The sequence below is a fragment of the Gopherus evgoodei genome, chromosome 4, assembly GCF_007399415.2.
Source record: "Gopherus evgoodei ecotype Sinaloan lineage chromosome 4, rGopEvg1_v1.p, whole genome shotgun sequence".
Lineage (NCBI taxonomy): Eukaryota > Metazoa > Chordata > Testudines > Testudinidae > Gopherus > Gopherus evgoodei.
In genome coordinates this window covers 110,265,886-110,291,019 of record NC_044325.1, presented here as the reverse complement: position 1 = coordinate 110,291,019, position 25,134 = coordinate 110,265,886, and the positions used below count along the sequence as shown (strand labels likewise).

Below are 25,134 nucleotides of genomic sequence, written 5' to 3'. Positions count from 1 at the left end.
GGGGAGACCCCTCGCGATGCTCCCACTACCCCTCCTCCACCTGCCCCCGTGTCCACTGCCCAAGCCTCTACCTCGACCGCCGCTGCCGATCCACCTACCACCGCCCCTGCTGGGGCACCGGCGGCGGCGAGTACTGGGGAGACCTCCGTTGCTGCCACGTCTCTCGCCCCTTCTGATTCGGGGGGAGCCCCCCCAGCCGGTGGGAAGGGTCGGGGTGGGAAGAAGGGTAAGGGCCCCGCTAGAAAGGCCAGGCCCTCCATGGCGGAGACTGCCCCCGTTGCCACAGCCCCACTACCGGCTGCGGCGTCCCTCCCCGCTGTTCCCTCCACCAGCTCTGCCGGTGTCCCTCCCCCGGCCCCCAGGGCTTACGCCCAGGTGGCGGCGGCCCCCCCGCCTGCCGCTGCTCCTCCGCCCGCTGCTTCTGCCACCATCTACAGCGGCCGGGGCCCCTTTCCCACTTTGACCAGGAAGCACGGCGTCCGTTGCCTCCTGGTGCCCGCCTCGCCCCACGTGGAGACCTACGTGCGGGCGTTGGCCAGGGTAGTGGGGCCCACGGCCATCGTGGCGGCCTCCAAAATGTACGGGAAGGTGGTCTTCTTCCTGGCATCGGAGGCTGCCGCCCAGGAGGCGGTAGAGACGGGCCTGGCGGTGGGGGGCGTGTTCGTCCCCCTGGAGCCGTTAGAAGACCTGGGGGTCCGCTTGATCTTGACCTCCGTCCCTCCCTTCCTGCCCAATGCCGCCCTGCTGCCCGCCCTTTCTGCCCTGGGACGCCCCATCTCTGTCATCAGCCCTCTCCCCTTGGGCTGCAAGGACCCCGCCCTCCGTCATGTTCTCTCGTTCCGCCGGCAAGTGCAGCTTCAACTGCCGCCGGCGGCGCGTGGCGGAGAGGCGCTCGAGGGGTCCTTTCTGGTCCCTTACCAGGGAGCCCACTACCGGGTGCATTACTCGACGGGGGAGGCCCGGTGCTACCTCTGCCGGGCGATGGGGCACGTCCGGAGGGACTGTCCCTTGGCCCAGCACGGAGGAGCGTCCGGGACCCCCGAGCCCCGGCAAGGCGCCGGCCCTGTCATCGCCGGTGCCCCTGGCTGCCTAGCACCCGAAGATGCCCCTCCTCCTTCTTCTCGGTCCACCTCTGTGGAGGAGGGTGTGGCGGGGCTATCGCCGGCCGTGGGAGAGGGCTCGTCCCAGGGGGAATCCTCCCCGGTTTCTGCTGTCCCACCACTGCCTCCTCGAGTCCCCGAGCCATTGCCCTTGCCCCCCGAGCCGACCCCTGTTAGCCAGCCCCCGGATGATGCCATGGAGGGCTGGTCCTTAGTGGAGGGGAAGCGGGGCAAGCGGAAGGCTCGAGTTTCTTTCCATGCTTCGGATTCGGAGGCCCCCCGAAGAGCAGGAAGGGGGGCGCCGATGTCGAGTCTTCCGCCTTGTCCCCTGATGACTCCCAGTTTGTGGTGCCGGCTGGGGATGCCGTGGCAGCACCGGAAGGTGACACCGCCCCTCCTCCGGGGTCCCTTCCCGTGGAAGCCCCCGAGGGAGCCTCTCTCGCCCCCTTCTCACTTGGCGCCTCTGCGAGCGCCGCGGTGGGTATCGCCTCGGGTGCTGGCAGGGAGGGCCTGGGGTGGTGGACTGTGATCTCCCTCCCATCTACGCAGAAATCGAGGCCCTGGGTTTGACCCCGGTCACGCAGGGGGAGGACGACCCTCTGCCGGCGGGCCTCGATCTGGGTGACCTCACTACATCCCCCCTGTCCCTGGGTTCCCTTCCCCTACCCGCTGTTTCTGCTCCCACCTCTGAGGGTCCCCTGGACTCTTCCCTCGACTCGGCTGTGGGTGGCACTCTGTTGGCAGCTGCCGAGCCCCTCGGGGCGACGGCCAGTGCCCCGCTGCCGAGACCTGCTTCCCAGGGGGTGTCCCTCTTTGGTGTGGAGGACCCGCCCTCCTTCCCAGCGGGGACCCCATTGACCACCATCTCTCTCTGGGTGCCGAGGCTGCCGCACGTGCCACAGTGGCTGAGCCCGGCATCGTTAGGGGTCCCCTGCCAGTTTCCCAGATCCTTGACCCCGGCCAGGAGGAGCCACCTTCTGGCGTCTCACCTGTGGAGGCTCCGGATCCTGCCTCTACCTCCTTCCCGGATTCTCTCCCTGATCCCCGCCCTACTCCTGTCGGCCCTGTCCTTGTCCCCCCCGCTTCCTGTGATGCCAGTGCCGCCCCTGACAGTACCTCCCAGGGAGCGGGTTCACTAGCTCTTTCCTGTCCCGACCCCCCAGGGGCTGCTGTTCTCCTTCCACCACCCCTTCTTGACTCTGAGAGCGGGGCGGGTCGTGTGGCGTCGGTCCATCTGCTGCCACGTTGGGGATCTGCCCCCTGCCTGCCCGCCTTGGTGGGCCACGGGGCTGTGACGGGGGCCCCACTGGGGGCCAGTCCTCGATCAGTGACCCCACCCCCCCATGTGCTGAGGGAGGAGCTGCGGGAGTTCCTTGAGGACGTCCGTGGCTCCCGGAACAAAGTCCATCTTGCGCTCCAGCGGTGGGGGGATTTCCATCAGGTCCTCCGGGCCGCAAGGGCCCTCATGGGGGAGGGTAGGAGGACCGGGAAGCAGGCCGCCGTGGTCTACCGGCGGGTCCGTGCCTTCCGTGACTCCTTGCTTACCTTCGGGGTTGGTCACGGATTGCTGCGCGGCCTGCCGGAAGCCGTGGGCGTGTCTGCCAGCGAGGATCCCCCCCAGCCCTCCTCATGGCGCCGATCGTCCTTGCCACCTTGAACACCAGAGGCTGTAGGATGGGTCTCCGCAGGAGCCAGGTGCTCTCCTTCCTCCGGGAGGGGGGGTACTCTGTGGTTTTCCTGCAGGAGACCCATACGGATCCGGCCGCTGAAGCTCGCTGGCGGCTGGAGTGGGGGGGATGGGGCCTACTTTAGCCATTTCTCAGTCTGCGCGGCTGGAGTGGCGACCCTGTTCTCCCTCCGACCTACGGCACGAGGTGCTAGGGGTCGCCGAGGCTGTGCCGGGTCGCCTGCTGCACCTCCGGGTCCGCATGTGAGGGGGCTTGTGGTTCATCTCGTCAACGTTTACGCCCCGACATCGGCCCAGAGAGACTACGTTTTATCAGCAGGCATCCGCCTTCCTTGGCTCCCTGGACCCTCGTGAGTGCCTGGTCCTGGGAGGGGATTTTAACACCACCCTCGAGGAACGGGACCGCTCGGGGACCGAGCAGTGCCCGGCAGCTGCGGACGTCCTCCGGGAGATTGTCGACCGCCACTCCCTGGTGGACGTCTGGCGCGACCACCACCCAGACGACGTCTCGACGTTCACCTTCGTCCGGGTGGAGGCCCATCGGTCGTGCCCACTCCCGGCTGGACCGTATTACCTGTCACGTTTCCACCTTTCACGGGCCCACTCCTCCAGCGTTCGGCCGGCCCCCTTTTCGGATCACCATCTTGCCACCGTGACGGCCTCTCTCTGCGCGGAGAGGCCGGGGCCGGCCTATTGGCACTTTAATAATAGTTTGCTGGAGGATGTGGGCTTTGTGGCGTCCTTCCGGGAGTTCTGGCTGGCCTGGCGAGGGCAGAGGCGCGCCTTTTCCTCGGCGCGGCGGTGGTGGGATCTGGGGAAGGTGCGCGCCCGGCTCTTCTGCCGTGACTACACTCGGGGTGCCAGCCGACGGAGGGATGCGGCGATAGGGCAGTTGGAGCGGGAGGTCTTGGAGCTGGAGAGGCGTCTGGCCGCCAGCCCCGAGGATCCATCCCTCTGCGGAGCATGCCGGGAGAAGCGGGAGGAGCTCCGGGCTCTCGAAGACCATCGGGCCCGGGGTGCTTTTGTTCGATCCCGCATCCACCTCCTTCGGAAGATGGATCGCGGCTCCCGCTTCTTCTACGCCCTGGAGAAAAGGAGGGGGGCCGAGAAGCACGTCACCTGCCTCCTGGCGGAGGACGGCACCCCCCTCACGGATCCGGCGGAGATGTGCCAGAGGGCCAGGGCCTTCTACGCCACTCTTTTCTCCCCGGATCCGACCGATCCTAACGCTTGCAGAGTGCTCTGGGACGGGCTCCCGACGGTCAGCACGGGCGACCGGGACCGGCTAGAGCTGCCTCTCACTCTGGCCGAGTTCTCGGAGGCCCTCCGTCGCATGCCCACCAATAAATCTCCGGGCTTGGACGGGCTGACCGTGGAGTTCTACCGCGTGTTCTGGGACGTCCTCGGCCCAGATCTGGTCGCCGTCTGGGCCGAGGCTTTGCAGAGCGGGGTCCTCCCTCTCTCGTGCAGGCGAGCCGTGCTGGCCTTATTGCCGAAGAGGGGAGACCTCCGCGACTTACGGAATTGGCGTCCCGTCTCGCTCCTCAGCACGGACTACAAAATTGTTGCGAAGGCCATCTCGATGCGGCTAGGGTCCGTGCTGGCGGACGTGGTCCATCCAGACCAGACCTACACCGTCCCGGGCCGCACCATCTTTGATAACTTGTATCTAATCCGGGACCTTCTGGAATTGGGGTGTAGGGATGGTCTGTCGTTCGCCCTCCTGTCCCTGGATCAGGAGAAGGCGTTCGACCGGATGGATCACGGGTATCTCCTGGGCACTCTGCGAGCGTTCGGCTTCGGACCCCTATTTGTGGGTTTTCTGCAGGTGCTGTACGCTTCCGCGGAGTGTCTGGTCAGGCTCAACTGGACCCTGACCGAGCCGGTCAGCTTCGGGCGGGGAGTGCGGCAGGGGTGCCCCCTCTCGGGCCAGCTGTACGCTCTGGCGATCGAGCCCTTCCTCTGTCTCCTCCGCAAGAGGTTGACGGGGTTGGTGCTTCGGGAGCTGGGGCTGCGGCTGGTCCTGTCGGCATACGCCGACGATGTGCTCCTCGTGGTCCAGGACCCGGGCGACTTGGCGCGGGTGGAGGCTTGCCAGGCTGTGTACTCGGCGGCCTCCTCTGCCCGGGTCAACTGGGTCAAGAGCTCTGGCCTGGTGGTCGGGGACGGGTGGCAGGTGAGCTCCCTCCCACCTGCGCTTCAGGCCATCAGGTGGAGCGCGGGTCCGCTGCTCTATCTCGGCGTTTACCTTTCTGCCACGCATCCGTCTCCGCCGGAGAACTGGCAGGATTTTGCAGGGCAGGGTGACGGAGCGGCTCCGGAAATGGACAGGACTACTCCGGTGCCTCTCCCTTCGGGGGAGGGCACTGGTGCTTAATCAACTGGTCCTGTCCATGCTCTGGTACCGACTCAACACCCTGGTCCCGGCCCCGGGTTTCCTGGCCAACCTCCGGACTGTGATTCTGGAGTTCTTTTGGCCAGGGACGCACTGGGTCTCTGCAGGGGTCCTCCACCTGCCCCTGGAGGAGGGGGGGCAGGGCCTGAAGTGCTTACGCGCTCAGGTCCATGTCTTCCGCCTCCAGGCCCTGCAGAGGCTCCTGTTTGGTGCGGGTAGTCCGGCGTGGAGCGTATTGGCGCACGCCTTCCTCCGCCGCTTTCGAGGGCTCCGATACGACCGGCAGCTCTTTACCTCCATCCGAGAGGTCTTCCGCGAGACCTCTCCGGGCTGCCGGTCTTCTACCAAGACCTCCTCCGGACCTGGAAGCTCTTTTCAACGACCAGGTCCGTGGCGGCCACCGTGGGGGTCGACCTCCTCGCGGAGCCCCTGCTACACAATCCCCAGCTTCGTGTGCAGGTGGCGGAGTCCCCCACGGTGTGCCAGAGGTTGGTCTCGGCGGGAGTCACCAGGGTCGGAGACCTCCTGGACTACGACCGGGGAGACTGGCTGGATCCCCTGACGCTCGCTCAGCGCATGGGGCTCTCCAGACCTCGTACTCCCCAGCGCGTACTTCAGGAGGTGAAGGCCGCTTTACTGCCCGCTGCTCGGGCTTACCTCGACCGGGTCCTGCGAGAGGGCACGCCCCGCCCACCCTCCACCCCAGGCCCCGTGGACATTTTTATCGGGCCCCTGCCCCGTGGACCCGATCGGCCCCCTCACCCTTTCACTGCCAGCCGGCTGCATGATCTGCAGCCGGTTTTGTTCCAGACCGCGCCACGGAAACATCTGTACTCGCTCGTGCTCCATACCCTTCACTACCTCACCCTCGCATCCCGCCCCGATACCAAATGGCGGGACCTCCTGCCGCCTCTCGAGGGTGAGGAGCCCCGGTGGGCCAGCTTGTACTCTGCCCTGGTCCCGAGGCCCGCCGGGGATATCAGTTGGAGGCTCCTTCACGGAGCCGTGAGCACGGGCGTGTACCTTGGCGCGGTTCACATCTGTCCCTAGCACCTGCCCTTTCTGTGGGGAGAAGGAGACCTTGGCGCACGTTTATTTGGAGTGCGCCAGGTTGCAGCCCCTGTTCCGGCTCCTCCTGAATATTTTCCTGCGTTTTTGGTTGCACTTTTCCCCTCACCTTTTATCTACACGCTCCCCATCCGTGGCCCCACGAAGTCGCGGGATCTCCTTCTCAACCTCCTCTTGGCCCTGGCCAAACTGGCCATCTACAACACCAGGGAGAGGAGGTTGGCCGACGGGATTTCCTGCGACTGTAGGGCCTATTTCCGTTCCTCCGTCTGCTCACGCATCCGGGCATGAGTTCCTCTGGGCGGCGTCCACTGGCTCCCTTGACGCCTTCGAGGAGCAGTGGGCGTTGTCCGGGGTTCTCTGCTCGGTGTCCCCATCGGGTTCCCTTCGTTTAGCCCTATGACCTCACTCCCGATCCTGTTTTTTTCATTAGTTGTCCCCCGTAATTATTTGGTGTCCCAGACCTGTGGGTCCTCCCCTTAGGCTGGGGAGGCCCTTTAGAAGTGGGCGGGCTTCGCCCGCCCACCCCCGCTGGATGCCAATAGGACCAGTATATTTGCCCTCTACCAGACTCCTGTACACCACTAGTCTGGGTCTGTCACAGTACATACATTTAATAAAGCTTAAGTTATAAAACAAATACAACTCTTGGAAATCTTTGATTTTTCTCCACTATACAAGCAAAGGAATAATTTGTTAGTATTTATTGTTTTTCCCTAAAATACATCTCATACTTTCAGTTTTAAAAGAATCTCAACTGCAAGTTGATTCCTACATTATATTCTTAAAGTTACTAATCAATCCAGCACTACTAACTGCAACAGTATTGTATTGGCAGAAATCCCTTACCTCACATTGAATAGTTACAAGTTGATTAATTAAAATGTAGGGTTTTCTGTCAAAGATGTATAGAAATTTCTTGAATCAGACAAAGGGATGAGGTGACAGATTATAATTTCAGAATGTTTTCTAGAAAGAGATTCCAATGACTTACTTGTATAGGTCTCTACGACACTGGAGTTTCCTTCAGTCCCTCAGCTTGTGCAAAGACCATAAATAGATAGGAGGTACCAGGTTGCAATCCTGTAAGAGTGGCATTCATGGTTTGGGAAGTGATGTTTTGTCGACTGAAGTTCCATAATCTTCATAGAGTATCCTGTAAGTGTAGTTAGAAGCCTCAGCATCACTGTTTTGCCATGTCAATGTTACTTCGGTTGTGCCGACATTTATAACTTTGAGGTTGGAAACTGCATTGGGTTCTATTTGGTAAAAAAAATGTATGTATTATTAGTACAGCAAGAACATTCTTTGAAAGGAAACAAAACATTAGTGCTCCAATATTAACTGTGTTTTTAACCCTATAGATTTTTATAAGATCAACTACAGTATTTTATATCAGTGATTCAAACATTTGTCATTTACAATCATGTTTTATTCTGCTTCATGACTAGCAAATACTAACATTAATTTTATGGGGCACAGCATGAAATGGCATTTTTGTCATTACGTACATGGCAAGACAAGCTGTTCTGCCTGTGAAGGTACCTGAATACACTTTCATGTAATGGCTTGCTAATGACTTTGTTCTGGAAGTACTTAATGCCATTCTAGGACTTGTCATATGCTTGACCTCTCAGCATTTCCCATACTCAATCTCATAGCCTTAACATCAAGAAGTCCCTTATTTTACAATAACTGGCATTCTTCTAGCTGTTCCGGGCTAGATTAATTGGTACATTTTCGCTGAGTGAACCACTTTGGTTATTCTAATCTGTAAACTTGGTTTTGCCTCAGCAAAGCAGTACAAAAGCAGCTGGAGTGTACCAGTGAATTTAGCTCTTTATCTTGGACAGGACACCATTAAGGTATTACCAGTTTGTATGGCAACCCCAAAACCTGTCTGCACTGCTGATCTTGCCATTTTATTAAGATCTGACTGTGATGGTGAGATACCCTAACTGTTTCTCGGTATCTGCCTTGGCCTTACAAGTTATGCAGACTTCTTATATACAAAGTTAATCTATATCACCTTACATTTAGAAAAGCTGGACAAGCACAAGTCCATGGGGCCGGATGCGCTGCATCTGAGGGTGCTAAAGGAGTTGGCAGATGTGATTGCAGAGCCATTGGCCATTATCTTTGAAAACTCGTGGCAATCGGGGGAGGTGCTGGATGACTAGAAAAAATGCTAATGTAGTGCCCATCTTTTAAAAAGGGAAGGAGGAGGATCCATGGAACTACAGACTTGTCAGCCTCACCTCAGTCCCTGGAAAAATCATGGAGCAGGTCCTCAAGGAATCAATTCTGCAGCATTTAAAGGAGAGGAAAGTGATCAGGAACAGTCAGCATGGATTCATCAAGGGTAAGTCATGCCTGACGAACCTAACTGCCTTCTATGAGGAGATAACTGGCTCCGTGGATGGGGGGAAAGCGGTGGATGTGTTGTTCATTGACTTTAGCAAAGATTTTGATGTGGTCTCCCACTGTATTCTTGCCAGCATGTTAAAGAAGTATAGGCTGCATGAATGGACTATAAAGGTGGATAGAAAGCTGGCTAGATTGTCAGGCTCAACAGGTAGTGATCAATTGCTCCATGTCTAGCTGGCAGCCAGTATCAAGCGGAGTACCCCAAGGACACTGCTACAGACTAGGGACCAAATGGCTAGGAAGCAGTTCTGCAGAAAAGGACCTGGGGTTACAGTGGAAGAGAAGCTGGATATGAGTCAACAGTGCGCCCTTGTTGCCAAGAAGGCTAATGGCATTTTGGGCTGTATAAGTAGGGGCATTGCCAGCAGATTGAGGGACGCGATCATTCCCCTCTATTCGATATTGGTGAGGCTTCATCTGGAGTACTGCGTCCAGTTTGGGGCCCCACACTACAAGACGGATGTGGAAAAACTGGAAAGAGTCCAGTGGAGGACAACAAAAATGATTAGGGGGCAAGAGCAGATGACTTATGAGGAGACGCTGAGGGAACTGGGATTGTTTAGTCTGCAGAAGAGAAGAATGAGGGGGGATTTGATAGCTGCTTTCAACTACTTGAAAGGGGGTTCCAAAGAGAATGGATCTAGACTTTCTCAGTAGTAGCAGATGACAGAACAAGGAGTAATGGTCTCAAGTTGCAGTGGGGGAAGTTTAGGTTGCATATTACGAAAATCTTTTTCACTAAGAGGGTGGTGAAGCACTGGAACGGGTTACCTAGGGAGGTGGTGGAATCTCCTTCCTTAGAGGTTTTTAAGGTCAGGCTTGACAAAGCCCTGGCTGGGATGATTTGGTTGGGGATTGGTCCTGCTCTGGGCAGGGGTTTGGACTAGATGATGTCCTGAGGTCCCTTCCAACCCTGATATTCTAGGATTGTACATCTGTTATTTTCATAAATCTTAAAGTGACTTTTCCGATACGGAAAATGGAATAATCTAGAAATGTGCCTTTTAAATGTTATATTGTGGAGCTAGATTGCATTATAATATGGGAAGGTATACAGACAGTCACAAAGATTACAATTAGAAGACTATACAAAAGAAAATCATCATTCCAAATATGCCATTAGAGTCTCTTAGTGTTGCACTCAGGGTCGGCTCCAGGCACCAGCTCAGCAAGCAGGTGCTTGGGGCGGCACATCGGGCTCTTCCATGGCAATTCAGTGGCATGTCCCTCAGGAAGGACCTGCTGCCAAAGTGACACTGAAGAAGAAAGTGGTGCAGTGGAGCTGCCACCAAAATGCCGCTGATCGCAACTGCGGCTTTTATTTTTATTTTCCGCTGCTTGGTGCGGCAAAAACCCTGGAGCTGGCCCTGGTTGCATTGAGTTTCACACCCACAGGTCAGCCAGATATATTAGAATGAAACTTAAAAAGGGGATTTTTCTTTTTGCTTTAAACATATCTGATGCTAACTTCAATACTCCATTAATTTATAGCCTCCAACAGAATTTTCACAGTGCTTCCCACAACCCTTCCTTTAAGAGTCAATCAGTTAATCCGGGTCTGGCATAAATTTAGCAGGGAAGAGCCTATTGTGAGCATTAAGAAGGAAAGGACAGTTTTGAATAGGAGGATGGGAATGGGAAGTCTTGAAGTAACACCGTGAGAAATAGAAAGGGAACAGCAAGACACAATAATGAAGTTTGCCTCTCCAAACCCCATGCATGTATAAGTGCAATGGATCTCACCCTTAACAAAGAAATGATTTAGCCTCTACTATCAGAAGCCCCAAGCACTCCTGTTGTAAAAACAGCTAATTTAGAGACTGACTCCTCTAATTATGAACACACCTAGATTTTAGATTTTTTCTCCCCAAAAAATTACAAATTACAGATTGAATAATTACAAACTCCTGAACTCAAATGCTATATGTACATAAAAGTATATTCAATGAAGAAGCCCAAGTAAACAAACAGCTCTCAGAAGTACAGAATAGATATTTAGCTGTAAGAACTGTGTGTGATTCAATGACTTATAGAGATGTTTGTGGCATTTGGGTCTCCTTCACTTTTATTATCTGCTGCTAGCGGAAATATTGTGAACTTGTAAGAGGTTCCAGGTTCTACATCAATAACTACAGCAAACATGGTTTTAAAGGTCTGATTCCCAACTGGTGAAGTTTCATTTTCAATGTGTATCCTGTAATTGTACTCAGAAGCAGCAGTATCATCATTTTGCATGTGAAGTAAACTTAACATGGCAAGGATGCTTGTAACCCAGATATTAAAAACTGGACTAGGTTCTGCTTAAGAAACAGAAAGAGGTAGTTTATCTTTATCACAGAAAGACTAATTGCATAAAGAAAAAAATTGGCAGAAAACATTAAGATTTTGTGCAATGAGATTCAACTCTGGGAAGGGACTGTATGGGAATGGTAATGTAAGGCAGTGTCTGTCACCTTTACATCACCAGTTTGATTTCAGCGCAGGCTGATAATCATTGTAAATCACTGTAACCTGATGGCTGTTTGGTGACCTGAGTGAAGAGAGTTGCCAGCCATAGTTAATTCAACAGATCAATTCTATTCCATATATGCCACTATCACAACTGGGATCAGCGTCAGTGGTAATCTCAGACCAACCAACAAGTGAACAGTCATGGAAAATGAACTGGCTCCTTTCCTCTTAGAAGGCAGAGTGCAAAGGTCAAGCTTGCTGACAGGGGGAATTTTGCACTTCCCCTGCCTATAGCATAGACAGAGGACTTCAATCTACAGGGATGTCAATTCTGCAACTTTCAGGAGTACACATTCACTTAAAATTAAAGCATGAGATAGTTCTCTGAAAACATCCACTCAATGTGCAGCGGCAGTCAAAAAAAGTGAACAGAATGTTGGGAATCATTAAGAAAGGGATAGATAAGAAGACAGAAAATATCATATTGCCTCTATATAAATCCATGGTACGCCCACTTCTTGAATACTGCATGCAGATGTAGTTGCCCCATCTCAAAAAAGATATATTGAAATTCGAAAAGGTTCAGAAAAGGGCAACACAAATGATATGGGGTATGGAGCATCTGCCATATGAGGAGAGATTAATAAGATTGGGACTTTTCAGTTTGGAAAAAAACAAGACTAAGGGGGGCTGTGATAGAGGTCTCCAAAATCATGACTGGTGTGGAGAAAGTAAATAAGGAAGTGTTATTTACTGCTTCTCATAACACAAGAACTGGGGGTCACCAAATTAAACTAAGAGACAGCAGGTTTAAAACAAACAAAAGGAAGTATTTTTTCACAGACGGCATAGTCAACCTGTGGAACTCCTTGACAGAGGATGTTGTGAAGGCCAAGAGAATAACAGGGTTCAAAAAGAAACTGGATAAATTCATAGAGGATAGGTCCATCAATGGCTATTAGCCATGATGGGCAATGATGGTGTCTCTAGCCTCTATTTGCCAGAAGCTGGGAATGGATGACAGGGGATGGATCACTTGATGATTACCTGTTCTGTTTATTCCTTCTGGGGCACCTGGCACTGGCCATAGTTAGAAGACAAGAAACTGGGCTAGATGGACCTTTAGTCTGACCCAGTATGGTTGTTCTTATGTTCTTTGCCCCTGCAAGCATCTGAATACTTTAATAAAATTGGTCCTGTGTTCCTTGGCTTCATATACAGAACATAGTATTTTAAGTTTTCCAGTTACAGGAGTTCCAGAAAACATTCCCACTGTCACTGTGACTTGATAAATTCTAAATGATCCTAACACTAAAAGTAGAGAGAAACACAGGAGGTATGAAAACTGCTTTATAAAAAGTATTTGACAAAACATGGACTTTCCAACAACATACAAAAGTACAAGAGAACCATATCAGCTAGCTACAAGTTAAGAGACATAACAAAATGCAGTTAATCCATTGGAGAGAAACACTAGTTGGGCTACATATCAGGGAGAAAGGGTCTCTTTCAGGTTAAATTAGTTAAAAGTGTATTGATTATTTCCATTGCTAGAAGCAAAACAAAACAAACAATATTTTTTGCCAATCTACACAGTTTTGTGTTCCTAACACTTCATCACTAAGATACACCTAGATAAAAAATGTGAAATATTCACAAGAAAATTCAGAATGTAAGTGTGCGTATGTGTGTGACTGGGACAGATCTTCAGCTCCCCTTCTATAAGTTTTGCAGTTCTGAGGCAGTGCACAGCACCTGGAAAGTGCTCTTAATGGGGTATTTTTGATATTTCAGGCTTAGGGAAACGCCTGTGGGGACTGAACTGGCATAGGTGTCTCTATGCTACCCATCCAGTGCCCCACCTGCCCCCTTACCTCTTTCAAGTTTAGTGGTATGACAGAGTTTTGCAGGGCCGCCTGGGGAGGGGGGCAAGAGGGGCAATTTGCTCCAGGCCCCGCAGGGACAGCCACAAGAGTTTTTTGGGGGCCCTGGAGCAGGGTCCTTCACTCGCTCTGGGGGCCCTGGAAAACTCTCGTGGGGCCCAGGCCTCCGGAGCTTCTTCTGCTCCGGGTTGTCATCGGTAATTCAGTGGTGGGAGGTCCTTCCGACCCGGGACCCGCTGCCGAACTGCCTCAAAGACCCACAGCAGAGGGTCCTTCTGGCACTTCGGCGCCGGGTCCCGGGGTGGGGCTTTGCCGGCGGGGGGTCCTTCCGCCCCAGGACCCGCCGCCGAAGACCCCAGGCCCCCGAATCCTCTGGGTGGCCCTGAGGTCCTGCACTCGAGTGATCTCCAGCTGGCAAAATGCTTCATAGGGGCCACTACTGCCAGAGGGATTTAGAGCTAAAAGTTCAAAGGTATTTAGACACCAAAAGACGCAGATAAGGTGCATAAAAAATCCCATTAGGCACCTATCTGCATCTTTAGGTGCCTGAATACCTTTGAAAATCTAGCCCTTAGCTGCTCTAGGTTATGGTGGAACTCAACTGTACTCCACCAGCCTCAGTTTTAGAAGAACAAAGATGTGTCTTAGCGGATGTCTACTCTGGGAACTGGAAGTGTAATTCCCAGCTCAAGGAGACATATGTGTACTAGCTCTCACTGAGCTACCACTCTAAAAAAGTGTGTAGCCATGGCAGCACTGGTAAAGGAATCGCCTAGCCACCCTGAGTACATGCCCATTAAAGACCAAAGGCACATACTCAGGATAGCTAGTCTATCCTGCCACTCTCACCACCATGGCTACACTCTGCTTTTAGTATGTAAGCATGTCTCCTTGAGCTGGGAATCACACATCCCAGCTCCAGGTTTAGATATACTCTGAGCACCAGTATCATTTAGGTTTGTGCTGAGCAGAGCTTGGCCAGACACCAGTAAAGGCCCCCCCCCCGGTGAACAAGACATTGGTTCCATGTCTGAAATATTCAGAATGAAAAATGAACTAATTTCCAATCAGTGATTTGATAATCTCACATGCTTTCACAGCCAAACTTTTATTCTAACAGAAATGTAAAGGCTGGAGCACATAAGAGGAGACAAGATGACAATATGGAGTATTTTTATTACATAAATGAATATACATAACTTGGGGGGAAGGGGTAATAGAGAAAAGAAAGAGTGTATTTAATTGTAAGCAACATGTACTGCAGCTTTCTATTACTTACTTGTATAGATGTGTATGACTTTTGGGTCTCCTTTAGTCATGTTATCCGCTGCTAGTGGAACTATTGTGAAGTTATAAAGGGTACCAGGCCGTAATCCCACAATTACAGCATTTTTGTTTTGGGAGGTTTGGTTCCGAGTAGGAGAAATTCCATTCCCATCAGTGTATATCACATATGTGTAATTAGGAGCAGCAGTGTCATTGTTTTCCCACGTTAAGGTCACTTGTTCTGTGCTGATATTTGTGGCCTGGATGTCAGAAACTGGACTCGGCTCTGTTTGGGGAAAAACAAAAACATATACATTTTTAGAGAGAGAGTAGTATTTAGGAAAACTTTTAGGACCTCCCTCCAGCAAAATTCTTAAATATTATTAATAGATATATTGCGAGAAAAGGTACCTTTAAAAAAATGGACATTTCAAATATATGCACTTGTATATGTGCTTGTTCTGTTTGGGTGTCCTTCAGTCTTATTATCTGCTGCTAAAGGAAATATTTCAAATGTACAGAAAACACCAGGCTCTAATAATTTAATTACAACATATGTGGTTTGAATGTTTGGTTGGTAGCATAAGAAGTATCATTTTCTGAAATGATGCCAATCCTATGGGTGTACTCAGAAGCAGCAATATCATTGTTTTGTAAGGTTAAATTTAATTTTCTGGTACCAAGATTTATGACTTGAATGTTACAAATTAGGACTGGGAGCCATTGGAGGAAAAATACATTTATTGATACCAGACCAGGAATACTTTCCAAAAAAAGAAACAGTATCTAAGAAAAAAAATAGTGCTTGTATTTGGCAATATAATTCTGAAAATGCATCTCTGTCCATTTCCTAATTCAGAACAATCATAAGTCAGTTACAATGCATCATTTGGCTTCTTGTCCATGTTATACATTAGTCACAGTGTTGCAGTCTAACATGGTTTCAGGGAATTTATTGCTGTTATTGCTATGGCAGGAAATGTATTTATTTATCCTTTCCATGGTACAGGGCAAGAGAGCATGTGATGAAAAAAAAAAAAGAACTTATTAGAATTGCATTTAAAAAACAATTTCTTGTATGCAACATAGTTAACTTGTGGAATCACAGTTAAATAATAAAACAAATAGGTTTGTAAATTTCCAAGAACTGTTTGACATTTACACAAATAAAACTGTCATTTGTCACAAAATGTGGGATAAAGTTACAATGGGCCCATTGGGCTGGTGGGTCCATATTTTGTTCTTTCCTTTTTCATGGTCCAGAGAATGTGAATTTATTCTACAGCTATAATGAGTTTCTGTTGTTCAACCTGCTCTGAATCCCTACATATCAGTGCAGGTTATTCCACTGTGGAGGACTGGCTAGACTAGCTTGTACATACAGTGTAACAACACAAGAAGGGGGCATTGCATTCATTATACATCAAGAATGTTTATACTTGTACTGAGGTCCACAAGGAGCTGACAGGCAGACCAGTAGAAAGTCTCTGAGTGACAATAAAAGAGAGGAATAAACAAGTGGCAATATCACGCTAGGGGTCTACTATAGACCACTAAATCAGAATGAGGAGGTAAATGAGGCATTTATAGAACAAACAACAGAAATAACCAAAACACAAGTAATGGAAGACTTTAACTACTCAGACATCTGTTGGAAAAGTAACAAGGAAAAATACAAAATATCCTATAAATTCTTGCAATGTCCTGGGGACAATTTATCATGTCAGAAGCTGAAGGAAGTAACTGGGGGCAGGGCAACCATTTTAGACTTGTGGCACTTTAGAGATTAACAAATTTATTTAGGCATAAGCTTTCGTGGGCTAGAACCCACTTCATCAGATGTATGAAGTAAAAGATACAGGAGCAGGTATAAATATATGAAAGGATGGGGATTGCTTTACCAAGTGTTAGGTCAATCTAACGAGATAAAACAATTAACAGCAGGATACTAAGGGAGGAAAAATAACTTTTGAAGTGGTAAGAGAATGGCCCATTACAGACAATTGACAAAAAGGTGTGAGTAACAGTAGGGAGAAATTAGTATTGGGGAAATTAAGTTCAGGTTTTGTAATAACCCATCCACTCCCAATCTTTATTCAGGCCTAATCTGATGGTATCTATTTTGCAAATTAATTCCAGTTCTGCAGATTCATGTTGGAGTCTGTTTTTGAAATTTTTTGTTGTTGAAGAATTGCCACTTTGATGTCTGTTATTGAGTGACCAGAAAGATTGAAGTGTTCTCCTGCTGGTTTTTGAATGTTATGATTCCTGATGTCAGATTTGTGTCCATTTATTCTTTTGTGTAGAGACTGTCCGGTTTGGCCAATGTACATGGCAGAGGGGCATTGCTGGCACATATCACATTGGTAGATGTGCAGGTGAGCAAGCCCCGGATGGCATAGCTGATATGATTAGGTCCTATGATGGTGTCCCTTGAACAGATATGTGGACAGAGTTGGCACCGGGGTTTGTAGCAGGGTTTGGTTCCTGGGTTGGTATTCTTGTTGTGTGGTGTGTAGTTGCTGGTGAGTATTTGCTTCAGGTTGGGGGCTGTCTGTAAGTGAGTAGTGCCCTGTCTCCCAAGGTCTGTGAGAGTGAGGGATCATCCTTTAGGATAGGTTGTAGATCCTTGATGATGTGCTGGAGAGGTTTTAGTTGGGGGCTGTAGGTGGCAGCTAGTGGTGTTCTGTAACTTTCTTTGTTGGGCCTGTCTTGTAGTAGGTGACCTGACCTAACCTAACTACTGACCTAACACTTGGTAAAGCAACCCCCATCCTTTCATGTATTGATACCTGCTCCTGTATCTTTTACTTCGTACATCCGATGAAGTGGGTTCTAGCCCACAAAAGCGTATTCCCAAAAACATTTGTTAGTCTCTAACGTGCCACAAAGACGCCTCGGTTTTTTGGTTTGTTTTTTTCTGCTGATACAGACTAACACGGCTAACACTGAAACCTGTTATTTTAGACTTGAAACTGAACAGCAGAGAGGAATTGGTTGGGAATCTGAAGGTAGAAGACTGAAAGTCATCTTCAAATGATAGATTTCATGATTCTAAAGAAAAGGAGGAGAGAGCAGCAGAAAAAGGACAATGGACTTCAAAAAACAAATTTTTACTCATTCAGAGAACTGGTAGGTAAGGCCGCATGGAAAGAAAATCTAAGGGAAAAAAGGAGCTCAGGAGAGCTGGTAATTTCTCAAAGAGAAAAGATTAAAGATGCAACAGCAAAAGTATCCTGATGTGAAGGAAAGATAGGAAGAAAAGTAAGATACTGATAGGGCTCCATCAAGAGCCCTTTAATGAGCTGAAAATCATAAAGGAATGCTACAAAAAGTGAAAACATGACCAAATTACTGAGGATAAGTACAAAAGAATAGCATGAGCATGTAGGAGAGAAATCCAAAAGGCTAAGGAATTCGGTGAGTTACACTTAGAAAGAGATATAAAAGGAGATAAGAAGACATTCTATAAATAAATTATAGCAAGAGAAAGACAAAGGAAAAGGTAGGCCCACTATTTAGCAGGGTAGGAGAGATAACAGACTACATAAAGAAGGTTGAGAAGTTAACATCTAACTTTGCTTCAGTCTTCACTAAAATGATAATATTGTTTTAAGCATCTTGTCACAATTTAACACTAAGGGGGAGGAATACAAACCAGACTAGGGAAAGAACAAGTTAAAGATATTTGAATAATTTAGATGTATTCAAGTTGGCTGGGCCTAACAAAATTCAGACTAGGGTATTTAAGGGACTAGCTGAAGCAATCTTGGAACCATTAGTGATTATCTTCAAGAGCTCATGAAAGATGGACTAGAGAATGGCAAAATAAAGTGCCTATCTTTAAAAAGGGGAACAAAGAAGACCTGGGGAATTATAGATCAGTTAGTCTGACTTTAATACCTGTAAAGATATACGTTACTAAACAATAAATTTGTACACATCTAGAGGATAATAGGATAAAAGGTAATAGCCAACATGGATTTGTCGTGAACAGATCATGCTAAATCAACCTAATTAACTTCTTTCAATGGGTTACTGGTCTAAGGAATTGGCGGGGGAGAGGGGAGTACAGTAGACATAATACATGTTGCTTTGTGTAAGACTTTTGACACAGTCCCAGAGGGTAGTCTCATAAGCAAACTAGGAAATGCGTTGTCTAGATTAATTTACGATAAGATGGGCACACAACTGGTTGAAGGACCAGTTAAACAGCAGTTATTAATGGTTTGCTGTGAAGATGAGAGGACATATCTAGTGAGGGCCCATAAGACTGTCCTGGGTTTGGTGGTATTCAACATTTTCATTAATGACTTGGATGACTGGAGTGGAGAGTATGCTGATAAAATCTGTGGATGACACTGGGACACGGAGTCCCATTGATGCCTTCTGACAAAGGGTTCAATGTTGTGTACCAGCAACTCTTAATTGGCCTGCAAGTCACTACGTCTAACACACTGCCTTCAGAGTATTTATGCATACAGAATATCACATGAGGTCTTAAATGAAAGCCAGGATCATGATGACCATTTTTAGTTTATGAGATGTATGTGTAAATGATATTTAAAGAGTTGTATATATACACTGAAAATATGTTTTGAAATCTGTCACTCTCCAAACAGAAAAAACAGATTTCTTCCAGCCAGGAAGTAAGATGTGTACCTCTCTATCAAATGTAAACTAAGCATTGTAAGCCAACACAACAGGTTGGACAAACCCCTGTGAGAGATGGTCTAGGTATACTTGGTTCAGCCTCAGCACCAGGGGCTGGACTAGATGACCTCATCAGGTCCCTTCCAGCCCTACAATTCTATGATTCTAAAAAAATGATTTTGAGCCTTCAGTCTGTGTGTACTATCAGCTATTTTCATAGAGCTTGATCCAAAGTCCAATGAAGTCAGAGGACAGACTCTCATGAATTTCAACAGGCCTTGGATCGGACTTTTAGGGGTCAATACACAGAAGGAGCTAGGTGCCTAAGTCCCTATTTCACATTTCCAAGTCCCAGTTTTGGTTCCCTTATGATGCACAAAACTCCTGCCCAACCCCTGTAAGTGCCCAAACTTTCAAGGTAATAGTTCCCTAGGCACCTAAGTTTCTGTTTCTGAGCATGCACATTGCTGCCCCCCTCTAGCTGTCCAGATACTTAGCCCTTCCTAAGTCCCAGTGATTCACAAACCAGGAGAAGATAGACATTTGGCGGCCCAAGTCACATGCAGGGCCTGATGTTCTGAGGTTGTCTACTGCATTAGATCCTGTTCAAAACCCAGAGGAGGCATCAGCAGAGCCCAACTTACAACTTTTAGCATAGTGATTAGAGGACTCACCAGGCATGTGGGAGACCCAGGTCCAATTCCTCCTGGTCAGGGAAAGTGGGAGAAAGGATTTGAATAGGGGTATCCGACACTTCTCAGGAGCAATGCTCCAGGTCACTAAGCTGTGGGATATTCTGATATGGGGCTGGACTCTGGATCTCCCAGGTGGGTGCTCTAATCACTAGACTACAGAAACACATGCGCGCTGTCTCTCTGACCCAATGACTATAAGTATTTATTCCCAATGGGACAGTCATTAGGCGAGAGAACTGTGGGACCAGCTCAACTTCACGTGCAAGGTCTGTCATGCTAAGCGTGACTATCTTTCAAGAGTTCTTAAGGTGAATAATATTGACGTTGTTGCTCTACAAGAAACACATGCTGCAGTTATAAGCAAGCTGCAAGATACAAAATTCATGACTATGACAAAGTACGGTCTCACAGATGTCTCCATCCTGGAGGAATCCAAGACCATGTGAAATTCTATTGCTGTAATAAGAATTGTACAACTTGACCATAACAAACATCTTCTGTACTCCACACTATCATAGATTAATCAGGATTTTCAGTAAGACACAAACTGCTCCTGCCATCATCACTATAATCACTGTAAGATCAGAGTTACTATACGCAGAGTTACTATATGCTAAAAAAAATCTTTATTTGATATTGCTAATGAAGAAACTTGGTTGGGTAGATTATTTTAAAAAATCAGTGTTATTCTAGGACAGGGGTAGGCAATGTATGGCATGTGTACTGAAGGCGGCACATAAGCTGATTTTCAGTGGCACTCACACTGCCTGGGTCCTGGTCACCGGTCCAGGGGGCTCTGCATTTTAATTTAATTTTAAATGAAGCTTCTTAAATATTTTTAAAACCTTATTTACTTTATATACAACAATAGTTTTGTTTATATATTATAGACTTATAGAAAGAGCCCTTCTGAAAACGTTAAAATGTGTGACTGACATGCAAAACCTTAAATTAGAGTGAATAAATGAAGACTTGGCAAACCACTTCTGAAAGGTTGCCAACCCCTGCTCTAGGGCATATCCCTTTTTTCTTTCATCACTATCTGCACATCTAGTCTATGTCATTTTAGGGTATATAGACACACACACACACACACACACACACACACACACACACACACACACACACACACACACACACACACACACACACACACACTTATCTTTAGCCATGCTAGAATGGGTACATCTGCCTGAGTACAATCACACCTCAGACTGCAGTTTGGACATACCCTGAGAGTTTATTCATGAAGCCACCCCTTCTGATCATTCTGACCTTCTCCCATTAAGTTGTTTCCCTGAGGAGAAACATTCTAGTTGTGTTTGCCACTGGTGGCTCTCTCTTGTTTACACCAGTTTTGAGCATAAGGAGATTCCCCTTTCTCTCCTTCAAAGTTACAGGATATGTGATCGTGCATTGTCAAGGACTTTTACTCCGAAGAGCCTAACTCAAAGGGAAAATGTTTTGTTCAGATATCAGCATCTCACTTTAGTCACAAACATGGCCAAGTCTAGTTCTGGAAACCCACGATTGGTTAAAATGACTACGTTTGTTCATTGACTGCAACAAAGTCCAAGATGCAGTGGTGTATCTAGTTATTTGCAACTAGTTATCTGTCTTTTGTATATTGTTTTGCTTGTGCTGTAAAATAATTGCTGTACACTACAAGCAAAACAATACACAAAAGGCAATGGTCATTATTAATTTAACAAACAATACACCTAATTTTAGACTCAATTTGACCCTCTAACTCCTAGCACAATGGGGTCCTGGTCTATGACTAGGGTGCATAGATCCGTGGTAATACAAATAATAAATACTAATCAGCCATTCTGCAAACCCCTTCCTTTCGTTTTTTGAAAGCCTCATAACAAAGCCCAGCAGCTACCTACCTCTTCAGAGCACTTCTGAACCCCAGCCATGGCAGATTTCAGTGTGTGTGCATACTTGGACAATGTACTCAAGTGTATCGTGTGTGTGTGCACGCATTCTACTCTCTCCTTATAAATACGCTGAAGTATTTCAGCTTTCTCTGGGTTTTAAAGAATACATTAATTTACTCCTGAATTCTCTTCTCTCTTCAGTCTTTCACTATGTTATTCTAAATATGGTAACACACCTAAATACACTCGCCCACATTTTCAAAAGTAACTAGTGATGTGGGACACTGTAGTGGGGTGGCCACCCTGCTCCTGCCCGGAGGGGTTAAAACAGCCCTAGAGAGGGCTACATCTGAGAAAAGAAAGGCTGATTGGGGAAGCAGACATAGGTGAGGCCACTCCCCAGCCAGGCCACGGCTAGCCCTATAAGAGGGCTGAGGGCCAGAGGCTGAAAAGGCACTCTTCCTCTAGCTTCTTGAGGGAGAAGGACCTGGCTGCCTAGAAGCTGAGGAGGGTACCTAGGGTGGAGCAGTGCTGGGGAAGGGCAGAGGGAGCTGGGGAGCTCCAGCCTAGCAAAGCCCCAGACTGCAGGCCGAGTTAAGGGCCCACAAAGGGTACTGCGGCTACAAAGGGGCAGCCCAGAGATAGGCAGAGGCAGCTGGTCCAACCTCCCTTGATGAGTGGTTTACAGACTGCAGTCTGCCCCAGGGAGCGGGGGCTAGACGATGACTGACAGTAGCCACTGAGGAAAGGTGGGGATAGAGGGTGAGGGTACCTCTGAGAGGGAATATCCAGAGTGAGAGAGTACTGCGATGGGCAGAACCCTTGAGAAAAGGGCACTAGGGTCTCGGAAGGACACTGGGGCCAACGGCAAGCGAGGCATCAGCCGGCAGAGGGCCCTCTGGGCTGGAAAGGGCTAATTCCCTGGATGATCAGCAGGAGGCGCCGTTCTGGTGAGTCATCGCCCTGCCACAGACACCTCAACTTTTGAGTGCCCTACTGGAGACTTCTGAAAATTAGGCCATTTTATGGTAAGCACCAACTTTTGGAAAATCGGGCATGACCAAGATGTTGATAATGCAAAAATTGAGGCCACAAGAATCACCAGTCACTTTTGAAAATTTAGGATGTTCAGAAGCTTAAAAAAAAAAAGCTTCAGATTGGATAGTTACGCTTTACTTACAACTCAAACGATACTGGAAAATGCTTCTTAATAAAGAAGCTGAGGTGAGAATACTGATTGGCAGAGTGCGAATTCAGAAACAGTTATATGTGGCTGAATGACTTACTTGTATATATCAACGTCGAATTTGGGTCTCCTTCAGTCTTGTTATCTGCTGCGCATGGAAATATTGTGAATTGGTAAAATGTACCAGGATTTAAGCCTGTAATTACAGCTTTTGTGGTACTGGACATCATGTTCCTAGTAGATGAAGTTTCATTTGCAATGAGTATCCTGTAACTGTACTCAGAAGCAGCAGCATCTTTGTTTTCCCATGTTAAAGATACTTCATGTGTACTGACATTGGAAACCTCGATGTTAAACACTGGAGTGGGCACTGTTGAAGACAAGAGACAATTATTTGTTGAGGAACAGCAGTTGTGGGCTGGCTGTACTAGCCTTACACTCTTAACTCCGAAGTATTAGCAGTGGAGTTTACATTTCCAACCCCCTGCGTTCCATAGGAATTGCCACACTGGGTTGTCCGGTCCAGTAGATCTATCGAAGTCTGATATCCCAATTTATCATGAAATTTTAGATGGGCCATATGTGGGTGCAGTGAAACTGACCCTTAAAGAAGATATTACTTACTCTCTATTCCCAGCAGCCCCATGTACTGCTGCCTGAAAAATAACTAAATTAGAGACCAAGCTAATTATAAACACACCTAGGTTTTAGATTTCTTTTCATCTCCCCATGAATGTTCCAGATTAAAGTTACAAGCTCCTGAACTCAAAAGTACATGAATGTGTATTAAATTAAGAAGCCCAGGTAAACAGACAGATCTCTAAAGTTCAGAATACATATTCAGCTGGAAGGATTGTGTGCGACTCAGTCACTTTCTTATATAGATGTTTGTGGCTTTAGGGACTCCTTCAGTCTTATTTTCCACTGCTAGTGGAAATATTGCCAAGTTGTAAAAGGCTTCTGCCCTAAGTTCTAAGTCAATAATTACATCACATGGTTTTCAAGGTCTGGTTCCCAATAGGTCAGGTTTTATTTTTAATATATATCTTGTAACTGTATGTAAAAGTTAATTCATGTGCACTGACATTTGTAACCCGGATGTTAAAAACTGGACTGGGCTCTGTTTAAGAAACAGAAAGAGGTTGTTTATCTTTAGCATGGAAGAAAGAATTGCATCAAGAAAAAAATGTAATAGTAGAAAATGTTAAGAGTTTGTATACTGAGATTGAACTCTGGGAAGGGATTGTATGGAAATGGTAATGTAGGCAGTGCCTGTCACCTTTACATCACCCGTTTGATTTCAGCTCAGGCTCATGATTGTAAACCACTGTAGCCTGCTGGCTGTTTGGTGTTTGGTGACCTGCATGAAAAAAGAGTTGCTAGCCATAGTCCATTTATGTACAGATCAAGTCTATACCATATAAACCACTATCACAACTGGAATCTTTGTTGGTTCAGAGACCAGCAAGTGAACAATGGAAAATGAACTGGCTCCTTTCCCCTTAGACGATAGAGTGCAAAGGTCAAGGTTGAAGCTTATCGAGAAGGGAGAATTTTGCATTTCTGATGCCTATAACATAGACCAGGGGTCTCAAACTCTCGGCTCGCGGGCCATCTGCGGCCCACAAACCTCCCCAATGTGGCTTGCAGGGCTCCAGCAGCTTGGGTGCCGGGTCCCTCCTTTGGCCCCACCTGCCACCCCCAGGTGCTCCCCTCCCAGGTGATTTACGATGGCCCAGAGCCCCGGCAGTGCGGCAGAGCTGAGCAGCATCTGCATGCTCACTCCACGTATCTGCTGGCCCCTCGCTGCAGCCCTGGGGCGGGGCTGTGCATCCACACGCTGCCCCTGTGCCCAATCGGAAACTGCAGGGGTGGTGGCTTGGGGCAGCAGTGTGCGGAGGCCCCTCAGCCCGCCCCGCCTTGGATCCCCAGGTAAGTGCCGCACCACCCACCCCCTCCCAAAGCCTGCCCCCCCTTCCCACACCCCCTCTCTCTGCCTCAAACTCCCTCTCAGAACCTGCACCCCACATCTTTCCCACATACTCCCTCCCACCCCAAACTCCCTCCCCGAGACTGCACCCCCTCCCTACACCCCCCAGATACCAAACTCCCTCCCAGAGCCTGTACCCCTCTTCCCACACCCCCCTCCTACCCCCAAACTCCCTCCCAGAGCCTGCACCCCTCCCAGAGCCTGCAACCCCACCTCCTGCCCAGCCCAGAGCCTGCACCCAGCACCCGAACTCCATCCCCCCAGACCCTCTTCCCCACCCAAACTCCCTCCCAGAGACTAATCTCTCATTCCTTCTGCACCCAAACATTCTCCCAGAGCGTGCATCCCAATCCCCTACTCCAGACCTCCTCCCCCACCCAAACTCCCTCCCAGACCCTTAGGCAGGTGGAAAGCAAAGTTGTTTGGGGGTGCAGAGTTTGGGGGGTGCGG

At 48.8% G+C, this 25,134-nt stretch overlaps 1 protein-coding gene across 1 annotated transcript in view; it reads right to left on the bottom strand.

The window, feature by feature from the left end:
* Nucleotides 1-25,134, bottom strand: part of PTPRJ (protein tyrosine phosphatase receptor type J) — a 156,089-nt gene that overhangs the window by 37,175 nt on the left and 93,780 nt on the right. Inside the window, exons 4-6 of the mRNA XM_030562133.1 lie at nt 22,795-23,064; nt 14,291-14,563; nt 7,360-7,509 (exon numbers count right to left, since the gene is read on the bottom strand). Coding sequence (XP_030417993.1) covers nt 7,360-7,509; nt 14,291-14,563; nt 22,795-23,064 — 693 coding nt within the window. The remainder of the gene's footprint in view (nt 1-7,359; nt 7,510-14,290; nt 14,564-22,794; nt 23,065-25,134) is intronic.